This window comes from Lissotriton helveticus, chromosome 1_1 (genome assembly GCF_964261635.1).
Source record: "Lissotriton helveticus chromosome 1_1, aLisHel1.1, whole genome shotgun sequence".
Lineage (NCBI taxonomy): Eukaryota > Metazoa > Chordata > Amphibia > Caudata > Salamandridae > Lissotriton > Lissotriton helveticus.
In genome coordinates this window covers 1,177,449,527-1,177,470,647 of record NC_136057.1, presented here as the reverse complement: position 1 = coordinate 1,177,470,647, position 21,121 = coordinate 1,177,449,527, and the positions used below count along the sequence as shown (strand labels likewise).

The following is a 21,121-nucleotide window of genomic DNA, read 5'->3' as shown; positions in this document are numbered from 1 at the left end:
TGATCCTATCCCTAAGTCCTATTTTCGGGAGATTGAGAGCCTTCAGAGGCAGCTTATTTGGGATGGACGTCCGCGCATTGCTCTCGCGAAACTTTCCATCCCGTGGTATGATGGGGGCATGGCGCTCCCCGACATTAAGAGATATTACTGGGCTTCCCATCTGTCCGCTATCAATCACGCTATGTTTTCGCCAGGTCGTAATCCGGCGTTTGAAATGGATAAACTTCAGCTTCCGGGAGGTGACTTTAACAGAGTGCTTTATTCTCGCTCCGCTGGGCGCCATCTTGTGGGACCTACATTGACTGCTTTGACGGTGTGGCGTGCCGCGAATGTGAGCTTGGGCTGGGAAGATCGCTTGACGTTGGCGACGCCGCTTTATGCTTCAGAACGTCTGGGCGGTCTTTGGTCTTCCAAGGGTTTCGACCGTTGGGACATGATTGGGATTTCTAAGGTGGGGGATGTATACTCTAAGGGTTCTGTGCGTTCGTTTCAGGCCCTCCAGGCTGACTATGGCCTGAGTGGTCGGGAATTCTTTCGTTATTTACAGCTCAGGCACGCCCTGGCTTCGGTGTTTGCTCCTGGTGAGATTCCGCCTGACTCTTCCCCCCTTGAGGACCGTATCCTTGATGAACATCTTCCTGATAGCACTATCTCCCTGATCTATAAAAAGTTGATTAACAATCGGACCGACTTATTGGCCCGACTTCGGGAATTGTGGATGGGAGATGGGTTAGAACTTGATGATGAGGATTGGCAATCAGCCCTCTCCTCCCCGAAGGAGGTGGCTATTCCGGCTCGTCTCCGTCTGGTCCAATTGAAGATCCTTCATCGGGTGTACGTGACGGGACCGCGACTGGTGGTGATGGGCTTTTCCTCCGATGGACTGTGTAAGCGTGGGTGTGGTTTGCGTGCTACTTTCCTGCATATTCTTTGGGAGTGCCCGATGGTGGCTGCTTATTGGGCGGCCGTGCTTGAAGTGATGGCTGTGGTGACAGGTGTGTCCTTGCGTCCGGAACCTCGTCGATGTCTTTTGAATGTTTGGGAGCCCACGGACTACTCGGTGGCACAGACTAGATGGGCCACCCTGGGCTATATGGTTGCGAAGCGAGATATTGCACAACTCTGGGGGGCCTCCAGGCCCCCTGACCTCTCAAAATGGGAGGATAACATGGATTGGTCCATGTTCCGTGAGAAAACTGTCTGTGTGGCCAGGGGCAGACCCGGGGCATGGGTGAAGGTGTGGGGTCAATGGAACGACTACCGTGACGACATTTGTACTCCTCCCCTTGTGGGCACTATCGAGCTTGCCCTGTCTCCTTAGGCAAGCGTTCTTGGAACCTTTCATATAGGGGTTGTGCTGGAGTCTCCGGCCCTCCCCCCCCCCCCTTTTTGTACTGACTTCTGTGTCCCTCCCCCCCCCCCGAGCTCCTCAGTGCTTAGAGTTTTGCTACTGTACTTCTGTTGCTGTCCCCCCCCTTACGTCCATTGAGCTGACCTTCAGTAATACACTTTCGCCTTTTGTGTGTGTTTGTTCTTTCATATAAATAAAATCTGTTTTTGTCCTGTAAATAGTGATGAGTATTGCATTGTTGATTGACTTTTACCTCTGCGGGCATATATGATATGTGTCTACTCCTCTTTAGCGGCCGGCCCGTGTGGTTGTAGGCCCATCCTTGTACTTTTTTGCTTACTCAAATAAAGGTTTTAAAAAAAAAAAAAAAAAAAAAAAAAAAAATGAACGAAACGGAACCAGCCAGGAACGTACACCACTGACAGACGCCGACAAAGGGGCCCGACAGACTCCTGCTGTTCAGGGAGCCTGCATCCAGCCCAGGGTCAATTGATATCTGGGAGACTCTGGGGCCCTTTGGTTTGGTAGGGGGACACAAGTGTATAGTGCTTGTTGAAGTACAGATGGATATGGTGTAGAACAAGCCCGAAGTGATTCCAGGTGGTCAATAGAGGCTGCTCTGCAGTGCATGGTGGGTAGTGTGGTTTCTTAGAGTGACCGGTGTGTGGACCATTTGTGTGCCCTGCATGAGCTTTGGAAGGATGACCCTAACAAGCTGCAGGGCGGGTGTGGCTCTGCCTCAGCATGCAGGGAAGGAGTGAGCTGGAAGAGAGGTGGAGTTGCTTTAGTGCACGTCTTTAATTTAATTGTGGGTTTATATAGCGCTAGAATCAACTCCTGGAGGAGTATCTCCGCGCTTCGACCGCTGGGGAACCCGTCCTGGCTCACCCTGAGAGATGGTCCCTAATGGGTATCTCTAAGGTGCGACCAAGCATCCCCGGCGGTCTGGGGGCCGTTGTGAAGATGAGGCAAGCTAATGCCCAGAGTTGCCGAGTGTGGTCCCTGACTGGAGTAGGCACCGAGGCGAGAATTATCGAGCCCACTGACCCTGGTCCACGACCCTGCCGCGTCGGGAATCGAACCCTGGTCCCGGGCCGTCCTCTGCTTACGGGTCTGCCGCCTCTAACCAGTGAGCCACACCACTTCACGTCTTTCAGTATTGAGACTGTGAAGAGCGGTCTTGACGAGCTGTGCTTGTGGTCCCATGTGGACTGGTTAACATGGCAAGGGGAAGTCAGTGTACGAGAATGCACAATACCTCAATGGGATACCCGCAGACGGAGCCACCTACTAGAAAGGGCTGCTTGCCAGGCCCGTCAAGTAAGTTGCAACATCTTATAAATGGCAGGCGTACAGTGGGATTTTAAGGGCTCAACATGGAGCAGTGGGTGACGCTCACTTGAAGACACAGCTTCTGCCCTCAACTCAATGGCAATCTAAGCTGGTCACCCAGTAGAGGCAGAGAAGCAACCCACTGAAAAGGGCGGTTTACCAACCTGTAGAAGATTGACAGGTGTCTAAAGGGGGTCACCAGGCAGTGTAGTTAGAATAACTAATTACCATGGGTCTACACGGATACGGGTGGGGTAAATCAACCCACAGGAGGCCCCGCTCCTTACCCACAAAGTCATTATGGGTCTACGGAGAAGCAACCCCCAGGAGCAGAAGAGAGCACTTGTACTTAGCAGCAAAGGAGAGGCGGCTTGCAAGAGCGGAGCAGGGTGGGTCAGCAGGGCTGCAAGGCCGCCCAGGGCCCTCCCAGGCTTGAACAGGTTACACTAGGCAAGACACATCAGGAAGTATCTGTGGCTGCAACAGATGACCTGGGTGGAAGGTTTAAGAGGGGATTGGCAGGGGCCAAGCCAATCTGTGGAGGGGAGCAGGTATTCTAATATCGCAAACAAGGAGGCGAAGGGGTGAGGTGGTTAGTTAATGCTGGGGGAAAGGCACCACCAGGAGGCAGGAAATATGCATGCCACCTAGCAGCCAAGAAAAAAAGATTTGTTTTTAAAAAATAACAATGCTGCGAAAATTATAAAACGGTGAGGCAGACGCCCCTGCTCCCAGCAAACTCAATCGCGGCAAATTTTTTTTTGACCCTGTTGTAATTGTAGCAGGAGACGACGGGAAACGCAAAACAAGGGACAATTCAAGAAGCAATCAGCGTCCAGCACACATGCCAACAAAGTTGCAAACAGTCCAGCTCTTAAGTCAGGTCTGCCAGGACGTGACACGATTTCCAGCAGTGAAGTTAAGGATCACAGGCTGGGGAGGCTTGAAAGACCTGGGAGTACCTGGGGAAAGAGTAGGCATGTCATTTAGAGGTAAATCAAATCGCATCTGACTCAATCGTGTATATGTAACTGCAATAAATCCCGAATGGCATTTACAAGCGCGCCACTGTGATGAATAACTGATGAAAAAGACTGCAACAGAGAGCAGCGGTCGGTCTCCGATGATGAAACCGGAGCAGAGGGCGGCATGCCTTGGCAATGATTCACACTGATTCACCTCAGTCAGGAGACCTCGCACAGGCGCGTCCTCTGCAGCCAGATAACAGTCACCAGAACTCACACTGGAAAGAAAGGAACATGCACATTGTGCTAGCAAAATATCAAAATGCTGGCCAATCACGTGCAGATTCCTTGCTGCAGTGGGCTGGAAAGAAACCCAAAGTGGCTGAGAGATGGGAGAAACAAACGCAAAACTGGGCCAGGGTAGAACTTTGTGAAAGGGCCAGGATTAAGGAGGGGGGCAGAAGGATCACAGGGTGGGGTTAAGAGGTGTGACCTTAAATAGCACTGCCAGATTGTATATAGTTACATCATGTGCACGTGTCCTTCTTCCAGGTTCAAAAGGACAAAGTGGTATTCTTTTACCGTCAACTCCTCAGCACAGTGTCCCACACCCAGAATGCCTAGCGTCTCGCCGCCATTCCTCCCTTTATCAACACAAAGGCTTCCTTCCATGCCTACAGCTCCCTGCCTGCCGCAGACCCCTATGCAGAATGACCCCTCCCTATCGGCCCACACTAGCAGCGTGTGCACACTTCTACCTTTCACTTCATTCTGGAAGTTACAGTAAACACACACACACACACACACACACACACACACACACACACACACTCACACCTACCGCTACCGGGGTGGATCCAGGGATGGCGGGGGCACTCGCCTGCCCTGTGAGAATGAAACTCCTAAAGGAGCCTTTCCTTCTGCTACGCCCACCCAACCGTAGGCCTCTGCTTAACTGCAAGTGCCACACCCCGCACTGAACTTCACACAAGCAGACTGAACTCCTGTAGACGTCACACACGTGTAAACTGACAGCTTGGCAGAGACGGGGAGCAATCAAACGCTACTGGTGACAAAATACCAGCACGCACAATTAGACACAAATAAACTAGTTGGAAGACAACTGGAATCATCTAGAATGTTCTTCCTAACAATGGGCGACTGGTCTTGGTCTGGCGTCTTTGTATTGGTCAGTCCTTTCTTGCATTTACACAAGGAACAAATTCCGTACCAGAGGACGAAGGAGGTCCCTAGACTGGGCGGGTCACACGTACCTGGGATCCCACCACCGAAGCTAGTTATTTCATCCAACTCTCCAAGAACCAAAACACCCGGTGCTCTTGGAAAGCACCCACCTCTGGCCAGGGATGCACCTCTACAACCAATGGAGCCACCCCCACACTGCCGAGCACGTTTACCCCCATTCACGGTGCGTCCTGGCATGACAGGAGCAGAATAGGCCCCCAACTCCCACAATGCATCTCTCTGTGCTCGAGTAATACCCTGCTCGGCTTCCGTACTGAATATCGTACGCAGGTGTCTGTTCTGATAGGCAGATAGGTTCACCGTGCACTGAAATGTATGTGGTATAACAGATTGCATCGGGGAGTCCCTCTTTGTTAGTCCAGTTAACAGGTCCGAGCGCTTACCCTGCACGCTAGGTTGCCATTCGTGGGGACCAAACTATGATTTTTATCCTTCCGATCTACACCATTTGCATTTCTCAGGTGTATTAGGCTAAACAAAATGCTAATAACTGCACCAATGGAATCTGCTTTCAATGGACTGAACAAATTGAGTAAACTAATCCAAAAAGTTAATGAAATGAAGCTTAAAAAGTAGTTTAAAGGTGATAACATGCAGGTTATACATTTCAAACCCACTTAAATACCTACCGGGGATAGCTGGTGGGGCCGGGCCCCGCTGGAGACATCTCAATCTGCGGTTCATATGTTGCAAGATCAGTGATTTTGCTCCTCTGGCTAACGCCCCAGCTGCAGAGATGTATAACTGCAGTTGTATAGCGTGTCGGGTTAACGCACCTGCTGCTGACATCTGCAGGTGCAGCTTGTACTTTGCTCTTTCCAGTGCCAGTGAGACGGGTACAGGGAGAATGCGCGTGCTGCTGAGACTTGGTGACATATTCACCTCCAATCATTCGTAGGGTATTGTAAATTCCAGAGATGTAATCTGCAGGTCACATCTCCCCAGCGACAGTAACATCTGGGTGACCCTGCAAGCCAGGGTGCGTGTGACCCCCACGCGGCTCTGAGTGCCATCTGCAAGTGACGTGCTGAGCCCCAGAGAGGCTTGGCGTGCGGATCACAGCTGTGCGTCCCCGGAGGACCCTCCCCCCCCCCCATAGAGTCGACACGAGGGACACATATACTGAGACCGAGGGCTGTGTCTTAACCCGATAGTTCATAGATTCACATTCCATACACACGTCACTGACAGCCAGGCCCTTTACTTGAGGAGGGGCGATTTCTGAACAGTTTTATTAAGGGCCGGCTCCAGCCACCCACCGCCCGAGGAACAGGAGCTTCGAAAAACGAATTACAAGAAGCGAAACGGCCCTGAGAGTCAGTCCGTGGACAATGTTATCAGCCATCGGCAAGGTGTGCGTTATCTGCCCGCGCTGGACTCCGCTCCACGGGGGAGGGACGGGGGAGGGGCGCAGGGAGGATGAAGAGCTGGGTAAACATGCCTGCAGAGAGCATGGGGCCGGTGTCAGCTGCCCCGCCCTTCCCTGGTGTCATGTACAGGAGAGGTGCCGGTGCTCTAGTGGGCAAAATGAGACCCAGGGCCCGCCGGCGCAAGCCAGGGATGGAGCAATCTGTAGTACAGCAGGTGCAGTGGCACCTGAGCTCAGGGCTGAGAGGAGCCCAACGCACCCCAAACAGAGCTGTGTGTTTTAACGACCAAACCACGGAATGAGGACATTTTCTTAGTTTTCATTAGGGTCAATGACAACTTTGCTAAGCCAGTGGTGAGAAAGGAGGTGCCAACGGCATAAGGGGACGTAAACATAAATACCTTCCCCCGTCCCCCTCGTATCACACGATGGGCAGATGGAATGGAGCATACAATATACACACCGTAGACTCGTAAGAGCGGACACACCTGCCACACAAGGTGGAAGCTTGCACACATGGATTTACAAAGTGCGTAAATTCAAGTTCACTACTGCACATAGGTTGTTTCTACTTGATGTAGCCGAAGCACATGGGGCGTTACGCGCACCTCTCGCACACGTTAACAGCCACTGTTAGATTAAATCAGACAGATAATGTTTCCTCATCCTGATAACATTGGAAGAAAACCAACGGCACTTGCCTTGTGCCCATAAAATGGACCAGGCGGTACTGTTGTCCGCGTTTGCTTAGTTTAGGGTAGGTGCATGCATTTGCTTACAGCACGAGCAATCATGCAGCCGCACTCTGCCCTAATTGGTGGGCACTGCTACCCTGGCTACCGGCCCTCCTTGTCCCTGCAGAGCGTACTGATTAGCTGGCATTGGCAGCCATGGATGCTGTGAAACCCGCATGATCACGGCTGCCAATGAGTTCACCGGCCTCTCACGGAGTACCAGCACTTCTCTATTTTGAGAGAGAGTACCTGCACTTCTCAGTAGAGGTGCAGTCATTAAACTGGAGAGTGCCAACACTTCCCAGAAACAATCAGGCACTCTGGGATAAGGTCTGTGCCACTGGAATTATGTGGCAGCGGAGGGCCAAATTATGAGACGGGGTTGAGTACATTAAGCGGCAAGAAAAGCCAAGTTTTGCAGTGTGAATCTTTCTGGATTCACTGTGCTGTGCATTATTTCGCGGTCTAGTAGTGGGTCTGGAATCGTAGTCTTTTCTTTTTTTTTTTTTTTTCGTCGCCCATGTGGGCGTCGACGTCCCACCTTTTGGTGTACTTCCTGTGAAGTCGGCACGCTTCCTGCGGAAGCTCCCCCTTTGGGCGCCATCTTCAGATTCTTTTTTCCGCCGTTGTGTCTGGATCGTTCCCGAAAGGGCTCTAGAGTTTTGGGAGAAAAGACGCCGCCAAAAAGTCGATTTTTGCACGAAAAGGATTGAGAAGACGACGATAAACTACACCATGAATTGTTATGCAGCACTACGCGGCATGTTTACTGCCAATTTTAAACTGGTTAACGCTGTCTGGGCATTAGGTGCACATTTTAAGTAGCAGTTTAACACCCAAATATAGCAATAAGCTACAGAAAGATGAACAGTCAACCTTTGCAGAGGGTCTTCCACTGCAAAGCAAAACAAGTGCTGCGTTTTTATGAACTTTTACACCGTTTGAGCTAGTAACTTTTTGTTAAACTCTGCAGAATATGTAGAGAATGATTGATTATATAGCAAATACGGCAAATCTATAATTATACGAAAATCGCTGCGGCAGCACAGTCGCATAATTGCAGAGGCCCTGGAAAAGGTACCTGCCCCCCACACGTCAAGCAACGACCAGAGTGCCTCAGAGAATTAAGCAGTGAAGACGGCCACGTGCCGCTCTGGCAGCACGCAGTGAGAGGTGCTGCTCTCGCCACGCTGTGGCTCCCGGGGAGGAGTAATATTATGGGGCGGAAATGACGGGCACAAAGGGAGGTTCCCGATGGTTCACCACGGGGACCTCTGAGAATGTTGGCTCAGTGCTGCTCGCAGGGGCCTTTCCACACGCACCACTGCCTGGTATTACGCTCGGACAGAATGCATGGTACCCTGAACTAGCCCTGGCTTTTTACCACCAGCAAAGTTAACAAGCATTTGCAATGCAATAGGTCTCGCATTATAAAAGTTTGAGCTGTTGGCACTGCTAATAAAAATGCAACACTAGCAGCTCAAAGATTCAGTAATGTGACCACTATTGGATTGCAATCGTTTTTTTTTATATATAGCACAAACTACACACCCAACCACACACCCAACCACACCAAGCATTGGCATAGCCAATAGTTCTCGCTTTTGGGACCTTCTAAGTATTTATTTATGCAGAATAATATCCTTTGTGCAACCACATCAACTACTGCGTGGCTAAACACTTATAAGGTCCCAAAGGCGAAACCTATTGGCTATGCCAATGCTTGGTGTGGTTGTGTGTGTGGTTGTGTGTGTGTAGTTGTGTATGCGGGTGTGGGTGCAGGTGTGGATGTGTGCTTGGGTGTGCTTGGGTGTGGTAGTGCAAGCATTACACCAGCTCTGAGAACTATGGCAAGAATGCAATAATAATAAGAAGAACAAGGATATTGTGCTGTATAACTAAATACTTAGAAGGTCCCAAAAGCGAGACCTATCGGCTATGCCAATGCTTGTTCATCCCTGCCGGGACGCCCAATGCTGTGGCGCCTGTGTTTTTTAATGGAATGCCTGCCGGCTACATAGGTCTTATAACGTGGACAGAAGCAACAGACTGTTGTGAAAATCATTGTTGTTAATAAGGTTGCAGTCAGGGATTGCAGGGGTAAATAACCCAGCACAATACTAATGTGGAAAACAGATTTTGGAACAATCAGCAGAGGTCTGTTCCGACAGGCGGTGAGCCAGCTTTGACATCTTGAAATATGGAAAGGCAAAGTCTTTGCTGTGCCTCTCAGATACTGACATTATTGTGCACAACATGAAACTGATTTCTTGAGGGACGGGGGTGGTTCATGGTTTAAATAATTCCCATGACGTATTGAAGGTATAACAACAAAAATTGAAATCTAGTTAAGGGTACAGTGGACGCTACTTTGAGCACAGTAGTGCAATGGATTATGGGCATTGTAATGTTTTAAACCAATTGGAGATGGGGAATTTACTTGCAACGGAAGGAATACATTAAACCAGTGTGTTTTTTGACAACATTTCACTGTGATAAAAATCTCATGACATTTACATGAATGCAATTGAATATATTGTTAGCATAATTATATCGTATTTTAAGTCACGTGCGTACTGATCTACGCTTTGCCATTATACATTGAATCATGTCCACTTGTATTCTGTCCTCATTGTTTATGTGCATTCCTGTTTTATAAAGGTAACTGATCACTCCTAAGAGTAATGAGTTCAAAACCCCGAATGAGTTGAAAAGCGTCATGATGGAATACCTGAAGAAATAAAAATGCCTGTACTAGATGACGGGAAGGTGTGGCTCGTTTTTGCGCTTTTGTATGTTGAGAGCACATTGTCATTGAGATGTATATATATAATGAATTGAAAGCAAATAGAATAAATATTCCAGATATGAAATAAGAAAAATATAGTTTTAGACCCCTTGTCACCCTACTGCAAAATTTGTATAACTCAATTCGAGCAATATATTGAAAATTAATTTACTTTACATAAAATGTACTCTGAATATTAAGGATCAACTGCTCAACAAGGAAAACATAACGTGCGATCTAGATATGATTTAAAAAGTAAAACCTGATGATGGGCTACAGTCATGGACACTAATAAAGGACAAGCTAGATGATCCTGTAGAAGACACCCACCCAAAAATGTAGACTGTCCCTATGTTTTGTTGCACTGGTCATTAAATAATAAAAGTAAAAAAAAATACTAGCCCCATAGTGCCGTCTGCGATTCCTGAATTTGGAGAATGATGGAATCATGAAAAATAAGTTTCATGCAGTAGCTGCGCAACAAGAGTCGTGCACCCGAGTGCGTAGGTGAAACAGAGTTCTGAATGCAGTAACAGCTTACCGATAAATCAGTGGAAACTCTCAGACGCCTCTGTCCGAAGAAGAGGAGCCAACGACATCAGTGACTCATGGTAAGTAGTGGGAGCATGTAATAGGGCGCGACCGAGGAACGGGGACAGAATTTCCGAGTCCCGAACGCTTCTGAGGGAGCGTGGAGGGAGAGCTGATTCTGCCTTCGACCAGCGGGAACTGTATTGCAACAGCGTGTGTACCGTTGGAGATGGAATTGAAAGCCGGCTTCAAAATACTGAGTCAAGAAGCTGGAGACAGCAAACCCGAAAGGATTTCAAAGGGCAAAAGTAAAACAAGTATTGGCCGCGCTGCAGTAATAGTAACGTCGTGCAGCCGTGAAAGAGAAAGTCATTGCGATCACAATCGCTGTGAACGCAAAAGTGATCGCGATGACGCTCTAAAGGACGCAAGGGATGAGAACGCAGCAGCGCGCGTGCTGGTGCGCGTGAGCGCAAGTTGGTGGCAGCTTTGGGAGCACTTCCAAAAGCCGCTACTAAATGTCTCTCCGATCAGCGCTTGCGCACTGACTCAGCGAGACCTAAAAAGCAAAACTACCAGTCCCAAAATGCAATTTATGAAGCTGATGGCTTAAAAGGGCAATATTAGTTGATGGGGTTACTTGACAGAAATTTACGACCGCTCTCAGGCTTAGCTATGATATAAATAAAGTTGATGCACAGGAAACCACTGTCCGAAATCCAGCTGCCTGCATGCCATGGCAGTCTTTAACTCTCCTCTGCTCGATGAGAAGAAAGTCTGCTACTCTTAATGTGTACTTAGAAAACCCACAATATAAATAAACATAGCATTTCCAAGATGTTATTCTTCTGAGAACGAGATCAGGCAATCCTGCTTTATAATACTAGACACACACCAGTCCCTCTTAACGTTTCAGAGTTAGAGAAAGTGTGCGTGGGAGTGTGTGTGTGAGAGCGCGTTTTGCGGGTAGTCGCTGCTGGAAGTCGCAGTGTCGTGTGTAACTTTCATCTTCGGTCAGTCCTGGTTTAACAGAGCTCAAGGGTGGCCGCCTCCCTCTTAGTCATTACACATGATTTATTCCTGGATTTTTTGTGCTATCCTAATGCCTTCTGGGTGTTGTAGTCTTGTTTTCCCTCCACTGTACTAACTAGACTAACCCCTGAATCCAGTGATGTGTAGGTGAAAGTTCAGGACTGCAGACCTGGAGTGAGGTGGTCACCCTGTGAAGAAAGGCCTTGCAGGCGCGCTCACTGGCGCTGCAGTGAACCCACTGGAACCTGGGGTCATTCCCGACTTTAGTCCTTTGTTCTATGCTTCATAAAGTCTCACCGGAAGTGCCACACTGCACTAACATTCACACACAATAGCCAGAAATCCTGCAGATGTCACACACATGTAAACTGTGCGCTTGGCAGAGACGGAGGACAAGTAATCGCTACTGGTTACGAAACATCAGCACGAGCAATTAGACACCAATAACCAGTTGGACGATGCAACTGGAATCATCTAGAATGTCCTTCATTACAACTACACACCCATTATCCCAGGTTTCTAAAACGGGGGGCCAGCCCTCCTGTAAATAGTCAAGTGTTCTTTCGGCAGATTATTTAATTCCAGCTGCACAAATAGACGGCAGAAAAGCAGTTTCCAGGGTGTGTCCCTTGATTATTTCTAGGGAATCTGACCTCCCCATGTCTGTACACAAAGTGAAAGCTGCAGCTAGGCATGTCTTCACCGGCCAACACCTGCTCAGAATTTACATGAACAAAAGCGGCACCCACTTTGTAAACCCTGCAAAGTTTGGTGATGAGAGCTGGGGGCAGTGCGGGGCACAGAAGAGCGCTTCTGCTCGGAAAAGCTGGGAAAAATCAGGAGGGAACCACCAACATTTCCCCCAAAGCAGTTGCCATAAGATTTGCACGGGCAATAATTATAAATACAGATCTCTCCAGCAGACAGCATAAATTCAAAGTCTCAACAGTCTGAAGCAAAGCATGGGAGCCAGCGTCGCTGATCCTGTAAAGTTCTGCAGGTCTACTGAAAGGACAGAGCATAAAACGCAAGCAAACTCTTACAGTATCTCCTAGATGTCTTAGATGCAGACCGGAGCTGGGTACACTTTACCACAGTGTGGACGTGCCCCATTCATACAGGGATACTGGTCCCAAAGACATTTGATCCTCAAGGAGACTGGGGCTAGAACGGTAAGTACTAACCCTACATTGGCACTCTATGGATGATGGACAAATGGGGATGGCCACGCGGAACCAGAACCCTGGTGGCGTTCGACCTTTACTCGCCAAACGGGTCATAAAAAGGCCAATGGTGCTCTGTTAGGGCTTCCACTATACAGGAATGGACAGGTGGAATGTACTAGTGTGCTAGAAACAAAGAATAGGTTTACAAATCCAGGGGCTGGTCCCCCAAAAAACAGATATGGGGTATGTGGTTGAACTGCTCCTCGCCAATGGGGGTCTAGGCAAAGGACCTCTTTTATATGTATGCAATGCACTGCTGCTTATTTCATTATGTACAATGCTGTCTGGTATTGTGATGCCTGACTGTTTTGTTCTGCTATACTGCCTCAAAATACAAAAAGTAGCATAGAGATTCTGAGGTAAATAAAAGAAATGCAAGATACTCCCCTTCAAACAAACCTGAAACCTTACAGAGCATTTCGCTTAGGAGAAGAAGCAGCACACACAGACACAACTTGAAGTGCTCCAAGATCTTTGATGCCCCTTTCCCAGCTTCTCCGTTCCCAAAGTTCCAGTCACCCACTAGGAACCAACACACACCGTATAATTTGTCTTGGAGAAGTAGAGGCTGACAAGGGCCTAGCGGGTTACCTTTTACAATGAAGAATACTGAAGAAACCAACAGCGGACCCCACCGACCTCAAAAACTTCCGCCCCATCTCGCTCCTCCCTTTTCCTGCTAAAGTCATCGAGAAGATCGTCAACAGACAGCTTGCCGCCTTCCTCGAGACAAACGGATCCCTTGACCCCTCGCAGTCTGGTTTCAGAGCCAACCACAGCACCGAGACCGCCCTCATCGCAGCCACCGACGACATCCAAGCCCTGCTCGACAACGGGGAAACAGCGGTGCTCATCCTCCTGGACCTCTCTGCAGCGTTCGACACTGTCTGACACCGCACCCTAGTTCACCGCCTCGACAACATCGGCATCCAAGAGAAGGCACTGGAGTGGATCACCTCGTTCCTCGCTGGGAGAACACAGAGAGTCCGCCTCCCCCCGTTTCGATCCGAGCCCACCGAAGTCATCTGCGGCGCTCCGCAAGGATCATCCCTCAGCCCCACCCTCTTCAACGTCTACATGAGACCTCTCACAGCCATCGCACGCCAACACAACCTCAACATCATCTCCTACGCCGATGACACCCAGCTGATACTCTCCCTCACCAGAGACCCCGACACCGCCAGAACCAGCCTACACGAAGGGATGAAAGACGTCGCCGAGTGGATGAAGAACAGCCGCCTGAAACTGAAGTCAGACAAGACGGAAGTCCTCATCCTGGGACCATCGCCCTCCGCCTGGGACGACTCCTGGTGGCCCCCCGCCCTGGGCACCACTCTCAAACCAACAGACCACGCACGCAACCTGGGCTTCATCCTGGACTCCTCACTCTCGATGACCAGACAAGTCAACGCCGTCTCCTCATCATGCTTTCACACCCTACGCATGCTTCGCAAGATCTTCCGATGGATCCCGACCGAAACCAGGAAGACGGTCATCGAGGCACTCGTCACCAGCCGACTGGACTACGGAAACACCCCCTACGCCGGAACCACAGCCAAGCTACAGAAAAGGCTCCAACGCATCCAGAACGCCTCCGCCCGACTCATCCTGGACATCCCCCGACGCAGCCACATCTCCGGCCACCTGAGAGACCTGCACTGGCTCCCCGTCAACAAGAGGATCACGTTCCGGCTCCTCACCCACGCACAAAAATCTCTCCACGACCTGGGCCCCAAGTACCTCAACGACCGCCTGACCTTCTACACGCCCACCCGCCAGCTACGGTCTACCAGCCTCGCCCTCGCCGCCGTACCACGCATCCGAAGAGCCACCGCCAGAGGCAGATCCTTCTCCTACCTGGCGGCCAAGACATGGAACTCCCTCCCCATCCACCTTCGGCTGACCCAGGACCATCTCGCCTTCAGAAGACAACTCAAGACCTGGCTGTTCGAGCAGTAGCGGACCCTCCCCCCCCCCCCTCAAGCGCCTTGAGACCCTTCCGGGTGAGTAGCGCGCTATACAAATGTTATGATTGATTGATTGATTGATTGAATGAAGGACTTTAGGTTTTCCTTCACCCTTTCCATTAAAAAAGAATGCATAGCTACAGCACCACCTGCAAAGCACACGGGTCCTCCTTGAGCTAGTGGGCACCAAATCACTTGCTACCAAGAGTCAGTGGCAGCACCATTAGGATCTGTCCATGCACACCTCTCACAATGGGGGCATCACAGAGGCACACCCCCACATCCCCTGAACAATACTCTGCATTGTCACCTACAGCTAGCTGTACACCTGCAGTATTTAATCTGCAGGGGTTCACCGGCACTGATGGGAGGCCAATTAGCTATGTAAGTTATGAGCATTTTGTGTTGTAGAGTTATCAAATAGTATGGTCAGCATAATTGGGAGTCCTAAAATCTACAAAGAATCGTTTACTTTCTTGAATATTTTAGTATTAAAGATTGTGACCAAGGGTCTGGACTCAAGTCTTGATTGCTTCGCATGCGGCAGTAAGCTCTATCAAGGCAAAATTAGCATTCATTCAACCTGGTGCATGCCGCTGCACGAGTCGCTTTCAGTCTATACATAAAATGCTGCTTGTTCACTTCAGTGGTGCTTGTAGTTCAGCCTTAACTGGCTGCACAAGCAATGGGACAAGTCTCAAGAACTCAATGCACTTGAAGACCGTCAATAAGAAATACATTTGTCCAACAAAATTCCATCATCCTCTTTGTCCTCCTTATACAAAGTCACTATTGGGAGCAGGAATGGGCAACATAAAACAGGCATTGGTTTCGTCTATCTAATTAATAAAAAGCTGTTTCATTAATCATTGTCTGGGTGAAGGAAAGAGCTCCCTGACAGATAACACGGGAGTGGAGAGGATGTGGTGCAGTGACCCGAGCTGTGGAATCGAGAGCTGGGGATCCCGATTGAAGTCTCGGCTGTGCTGCGCAACAACCTGTGATTCTAAGCAAATCATGAAATATCTCCCGGGTGATACATTGTTATATAAATATGCTGCAAAAGTAAAAAGCAAAACTTTATGGAAATATAGTTCCAAAGCGAATGTTAACAGTATTTCGGCGGCAGGAAAGGATAAGAGAAGCAGACTATGAACAAGCATTGGTAAATGCAGGAAAATATGCTATAGCCAATAGAAATTGAGGAAAGGTAAGTGGCACACTCAAACCAATAAGAAGCCAGAAAAGAGAGTAGGCGGGATGTAAGTCCTTTATTTAAGTTTATATTAAAAACAATAGATTTCTCAAGCACAGCGCAAGCACTGCGCAGGAGAAACCTAAAAAATACATAAAAGGTGATCACATCCAAACTACTTCAGTGTGAAAAAGAATTCATTAACTTTACACACCTTTTGAACTAGACACCAACTTTGTGTACTGCTATTCCCACAGAAAGATTGCAATATTTTTCACAATGCACAATTTCATAAAGGCACTCTAAAAAGGCAATGAGATTTTCTTTTGGAAATGCCAATATTTTAAAAGGCAGTTTCAGCCAGCAATGTCATAGCTGCGCAATTAGAAGCCACTTGAAGGGATACTCACAGTCTTTTGATAGAAGTTTTTGTCCCACAGCTCCTTTTCACAGAGGACATCTCACGCCTTACATGGATGTTTCAAAGCTACAAAAAAAATGTCACGTTAATGGGACTTTATTAAGCTTAAAAAACACGGGTTTATAAAATGAATTTGGCAGCAGAGATTACAACTGAAAAGGCATCAGGGGAAATCAGGTTTGTTAGAGTCCGACAGCCAGGACTGAATAATAATAAATTATACAGCCCACTCCCAGAATGAGGTCTAGAACTGAAGATCGAGACTGGACACTAATTCATTATACATTTTAACAGTGAATTTATAGGCAGTTGTAAAGGAACTTGTGGTCAAATACTATAAACCCATGTTTTCCATTTGATAGACATATTAGGCTTTGATATGCACACCTTTAGTTTTATTCGTTTTCATACAATCACATACTTTATAATTTTCCTTATAACATTTAAAAATACTGACCAACTTTTTTGTATACACAAAGCTCTTTTCTTCCTGTCCCTTTCCCCACAAATTTACTAACAATTGTGCAATTTGTGAATGGCAAACTAATTACCAAACGATTCCATATAGTTCCTACACAGATTCCAGTTGGGGTACTCATTTACCCGACATCTCAAACTGAGTTCTAGTTTGCAATTCCTCTCGCCTTCCACCCCACTCCATTATTTCCCTCTGCAGCAAGGTGATGGAGTTATTTTAGGAGGCAGTTTTAATCATCCCAACCTTAAATGCTTAACACAAACTATTGCTACTTAATCTCCCTAATAAGCACTAATTACTAAATGTATGCTAAAATTTGAGTTAAGACTAATCAACGTCATCCAAAATAACCACAATCCTTGAAAAATGGATTCCTACAAGGTAGGCATCTAGATAATACAGAAGTCTTTTTTTCTCACATTTATTTATTTATTAGCAGTTTTCTATTTTAGAAACTCAACTAGCAAAGTGTCATGTTTGAAACAAGTAGATGATGGCAATGATTAGGATTTATGAAATGAAATGAAAAATTGCACTTGTATAGCGCGTAACTACCCGGAGGCCTTGCAGCGCTTTAACTGATTGCTGGTGGCGGGCTAAGGGTAGATTACCACGCCACTGCGTACAAGTGGGTCTTTAAAGCCTTTCGGAAAGACATACGGTCCTTACTCTCTCGGAGGGACTACAGCTATCCAAGGGTGCGTCCCGGTGCTTGCAATGCCTGCATCAAAGACGGCATAACCAGGGCCTATAAAGGGTCCTGCAGTAGCACAGTTTTTATTCGTTTTCGAAAAGAGCTATCTTTTGAAGTGGTATGAAAGGTAATGAGGAGAGAATTCCATAGCTTCAGAGCTAAAAGGGCAAATGTTCTACCCCTTTACCTCAAGAGTCTGAAGTTAGTGATCTTCTTAAGTCCTCTGCGGGATCTTCCCAAGCACGTTGAATGTGGCAGTGTAGCTTCTTCCCGACGGATATAGGACCAGATTCAGTCTGCTCGGTAAGTGATGGAGTCTTGAACAGGGTACAGTTTGTTACTGTGAGCCAGTGCAGGGCCTTGTGATGACATTTACCTACATTTCATCTGGGAATGTTAAGGATAACTTGTGCTGCCAGATTTTGTATGGATTGAAGGTGATGGATGCAATATTTCAGATCTCACTTTTAGTCCCACTGAATTTTAGTTAATTCTTGGTCATTCAGGAGGCCACTGCTGCTATACACTGATGAAAGCAGAAGGTGATTGAGAGTGGGTCTTCTCGGATAGACAATCCTCTAGACTGTATCCACATAGGAGATGTTATTAAAACCAAACTTCCCAACCAATGAAGCAAAAGGGGTGATGTAAGCATTGAAGGAAGTGGAGCGGAGTGAAGATCCTTATGGGACCTACCATTGAAGAGGGTGTGAGGCTGAGCAACGGGGGGGGGGGTGTATATATATATATATATATATATATATATATATATATATATATATATATATATATATATATATATATATATATACACACATATATATACACATATATATATATATATATATATATATATACACACACACATATATATATATATATATATATATATATTTTTTTTTTTGGAAAGCTCTTTATTTAGACTTTACAGTGCTTTACATAAATGATGGGTGTGTTCTGCAATCAACATGTCAGCACAGTTTGATTTTGCCTTTAAACAAACAAGAAACATTTTCAACTAAGGTCCCCAAACAACCGGCATCATCTTCTGTCAGTGGTCAACACAGACACACACATTATCAGAGTCTATATCAAACAATTTAGATACCAAGCGGAGAAGCAGAATACATCAAAAGGCTGAATAGGTAGCTGTTTTATGGACCTGTAGGCCTAAGTGTGTGTCATGGCATCCCGCAATCGTTTGGTTCTGTCTTCATACTCTACTATGCTCCCCATTAGCGTAGCAGTCACTTGTGCCTTTCATCATGGAGGCATCTCGTCTGTATTAGCCTCTACTGCTAATAGAATAGTGTCCCATTCTGTTAGTGCTGTGTCCCTCCCTTCTGATCTGTGTTGTACCGACATAACTGCAGTGTCCGCTCTTGCCCATTTCTTAACATCCACTTGCCATGTTTTAACATCTGGTGCGTTTCTGGCCTTCCGCACCATGGTTAAATTTTTTGGGGCATGTACCACTGCTAAGTCAAGGAACTCACATGCATGTCTGGCGGTTTTGGTCTATGCAATTCACTCAGTATATATGTCAGAATTGCTTGATGCACTCTCCTCGTTGATAGGTTTGTCAGTATTGGCACTACTTTGCTGCAGAATTGTGCAATGATCCCACAGTCCCATACCATATGGCAGACCCAGCCTGGAGCGCAGACACTGCGGGCAGTGGTCGACCGAACCCAGATAAAAAATTTTTTTTTACTTTTTTAGGTATGAACTACGTTAAATGAAAGTAGTTAAACTGAGTACATTTAAATCTAGGGTTCCTAATGGCTTTCTTATTGAATTTTAGAACATCTTTCATTTAGCTAAACACCCAGGCAATCTATTCTTCCCATTTATGCTCAATAGTACTGATTTAAGAGTTGAAAATGGAGGATAGAGCATTATAGAGGGTGGACATTACCCACCTGCCAGTCCCAAATGTGAGAATTAACCTAAGAACATCAGTGCTATCCGGTTCAATATTGTCTTCAGCCAACGTAGATCTGGCCGTGCTAAGTAATGCATTGAGTAATAAAGAACCCCTCTCCAGATGTCCATGAGAGCATCATATATGTAAAATGTAGAATTGGAGTATGCATCTCCTACAGTCAATATTCCTGCCTCGGCTGAAGACCGGTCTTCAGCCGATTATGCTGCAAAAACAGCCCTGTCACAAAACCGTCCCCCACCCGTGCGGCGCACCGGGGCATTGTCCGGTGCCGCCTACTGCCAGTCCGGCCCTGGGTACAATATTCAGGGTAGGAGTGGCATTTTTACTAAGGCTATACATCCCATCTGGGAGAACGGAAGGGATTCTCTGGCATAAGCCACTACTTGACTGATGCTACTCGAAATCAGTGGAGCATCATCATGCATGATCTATTTGGTGCCTGAGACTTTGTTGCAAAGCCAGCAGGGCCCAATATCTCCGAATCCCTTAATAGAGGCAAAGGGAAAGAAAAGCCTAGCTGAACCCTCCTCTTCATCCGCTCTGCGCCCGTCCTCTGGACCACTGAAAGAATCTTTTCACGTACAGCAGCGCGTCTCACAAGCCATGCCACAGTCATAATCTCTATATCCAACCAACCCATGCACTGGCACACCTCCTGAGCTGACTTCTCACAGCTACTGAAAAGGACTGAATCAGCCTTTACAATGTCTGAGCTGCCCTCCTGAATTGAGAGAAAGTCACCACAGGTAAAGCCTAGTCGCAGACTGGAAAACTACTAACTGGAGTTTGTATTTCCCAGGATAAGTGCAACAGTATTGTGGTTTTCTTGTGATACCCATCTGCGCATGTTCTTGCCACACTAACCACGATTTACTCAGCAGAAGAATTTCAGTAAACAACCACAAGGGTGTGCTCCAGATACAAAACATAAGAAAGCTTACATTGGAACTGTGTGCATTTTACATTTCATTTTACAGAAAACATCGACAAAGAGCGTTTTGTGCCTTCCCTCCAATATATTTTTTTCCAAAACCAAAATGGAACCTTCGGTTTTCTTTTTTTGTCAAAGTTGAGAACATTTGTGAAACACAGAACCTGTTAGGCAGGGAAGGTGGCCTTATCCGTTAAGTAATGATTGTAAAAATAGAACAAAATTAGGTATTAAAGGACAGCGTTCTTCACCTTTCGACTTCTGCGGACCCAAACTTAATCACTACCGGAAGCCGGGGACCCCAACTGAGCAATTCGTATGATATGCACCTCAAAACAATACACAAAAAGACTTTACAAAGTGCACATCGAACAAATACCCAAACTATGAAATATGTGATTAAATTCATAAAGTATTAAGAAATTGACATTTTAATAAAGGTTGGAACTTTTAAATTTTTTAGTTTTTTGCTCCACATGCATTGCAAGGATGTCATTTAGGGGTTAGGCCTGGGCAGTAAAATCCGTTCCACTCGCAGAATTGGGGTAATTTCACGTTCCGCAGAGAACGCAAAATTGCCAAAAAATCCGCAATCCCCGGGTTCGTGGAATTTGCTTGTTCGCGCTTTCAAAATGCGTGTTCGCGAGACATTTCCCCCAGAGCAAGTAAACAGCGTTCGCGAACAGGAAAAAGGCATTGCGAACGTGCGGAACAAGCAAATCTGGGTGTTCGCAGAACTTTTGCGTGCTAGCTCAGATTTTTTACCATTTCGTGGAGCTTTGCGTAGTGCGACTACACAAATTCTGCCCACCCCTATTTAGGGGGCGCAGCTGCGACCCATAGCCTGAGAGGTGGCAACATCAGTGGCAAGAACCAAGGGACAGGTTCGCATT

At 47.2% G+C, this 21,121-nt stretch overlaps 1 protein-coding gene across 1 annotated transcript in view; it reads right to left on the bottom strand.

Moving 5' to 3' along the window:
• PLXNB2 (plexin B2) overlaps window positions 1-21,121 on the bottom strand; it is a 774,855-nt gene that overhangs the window by 349,134 nt on the left and 404,600 nt on the right. The window contains exon 4 of the mRNA XM_078679101.1: window positions 16,167-16,243. Coding sequence (XP_078535227.1) covers window positions 16,167-16,216 — 50 coding nt within the window. The 5' untranslated portion in view covers window positions 16,217-16,243. The remainder of the gene's footprint in view (window positions 1-16,166; window positions 16,244-21,121) is intronic.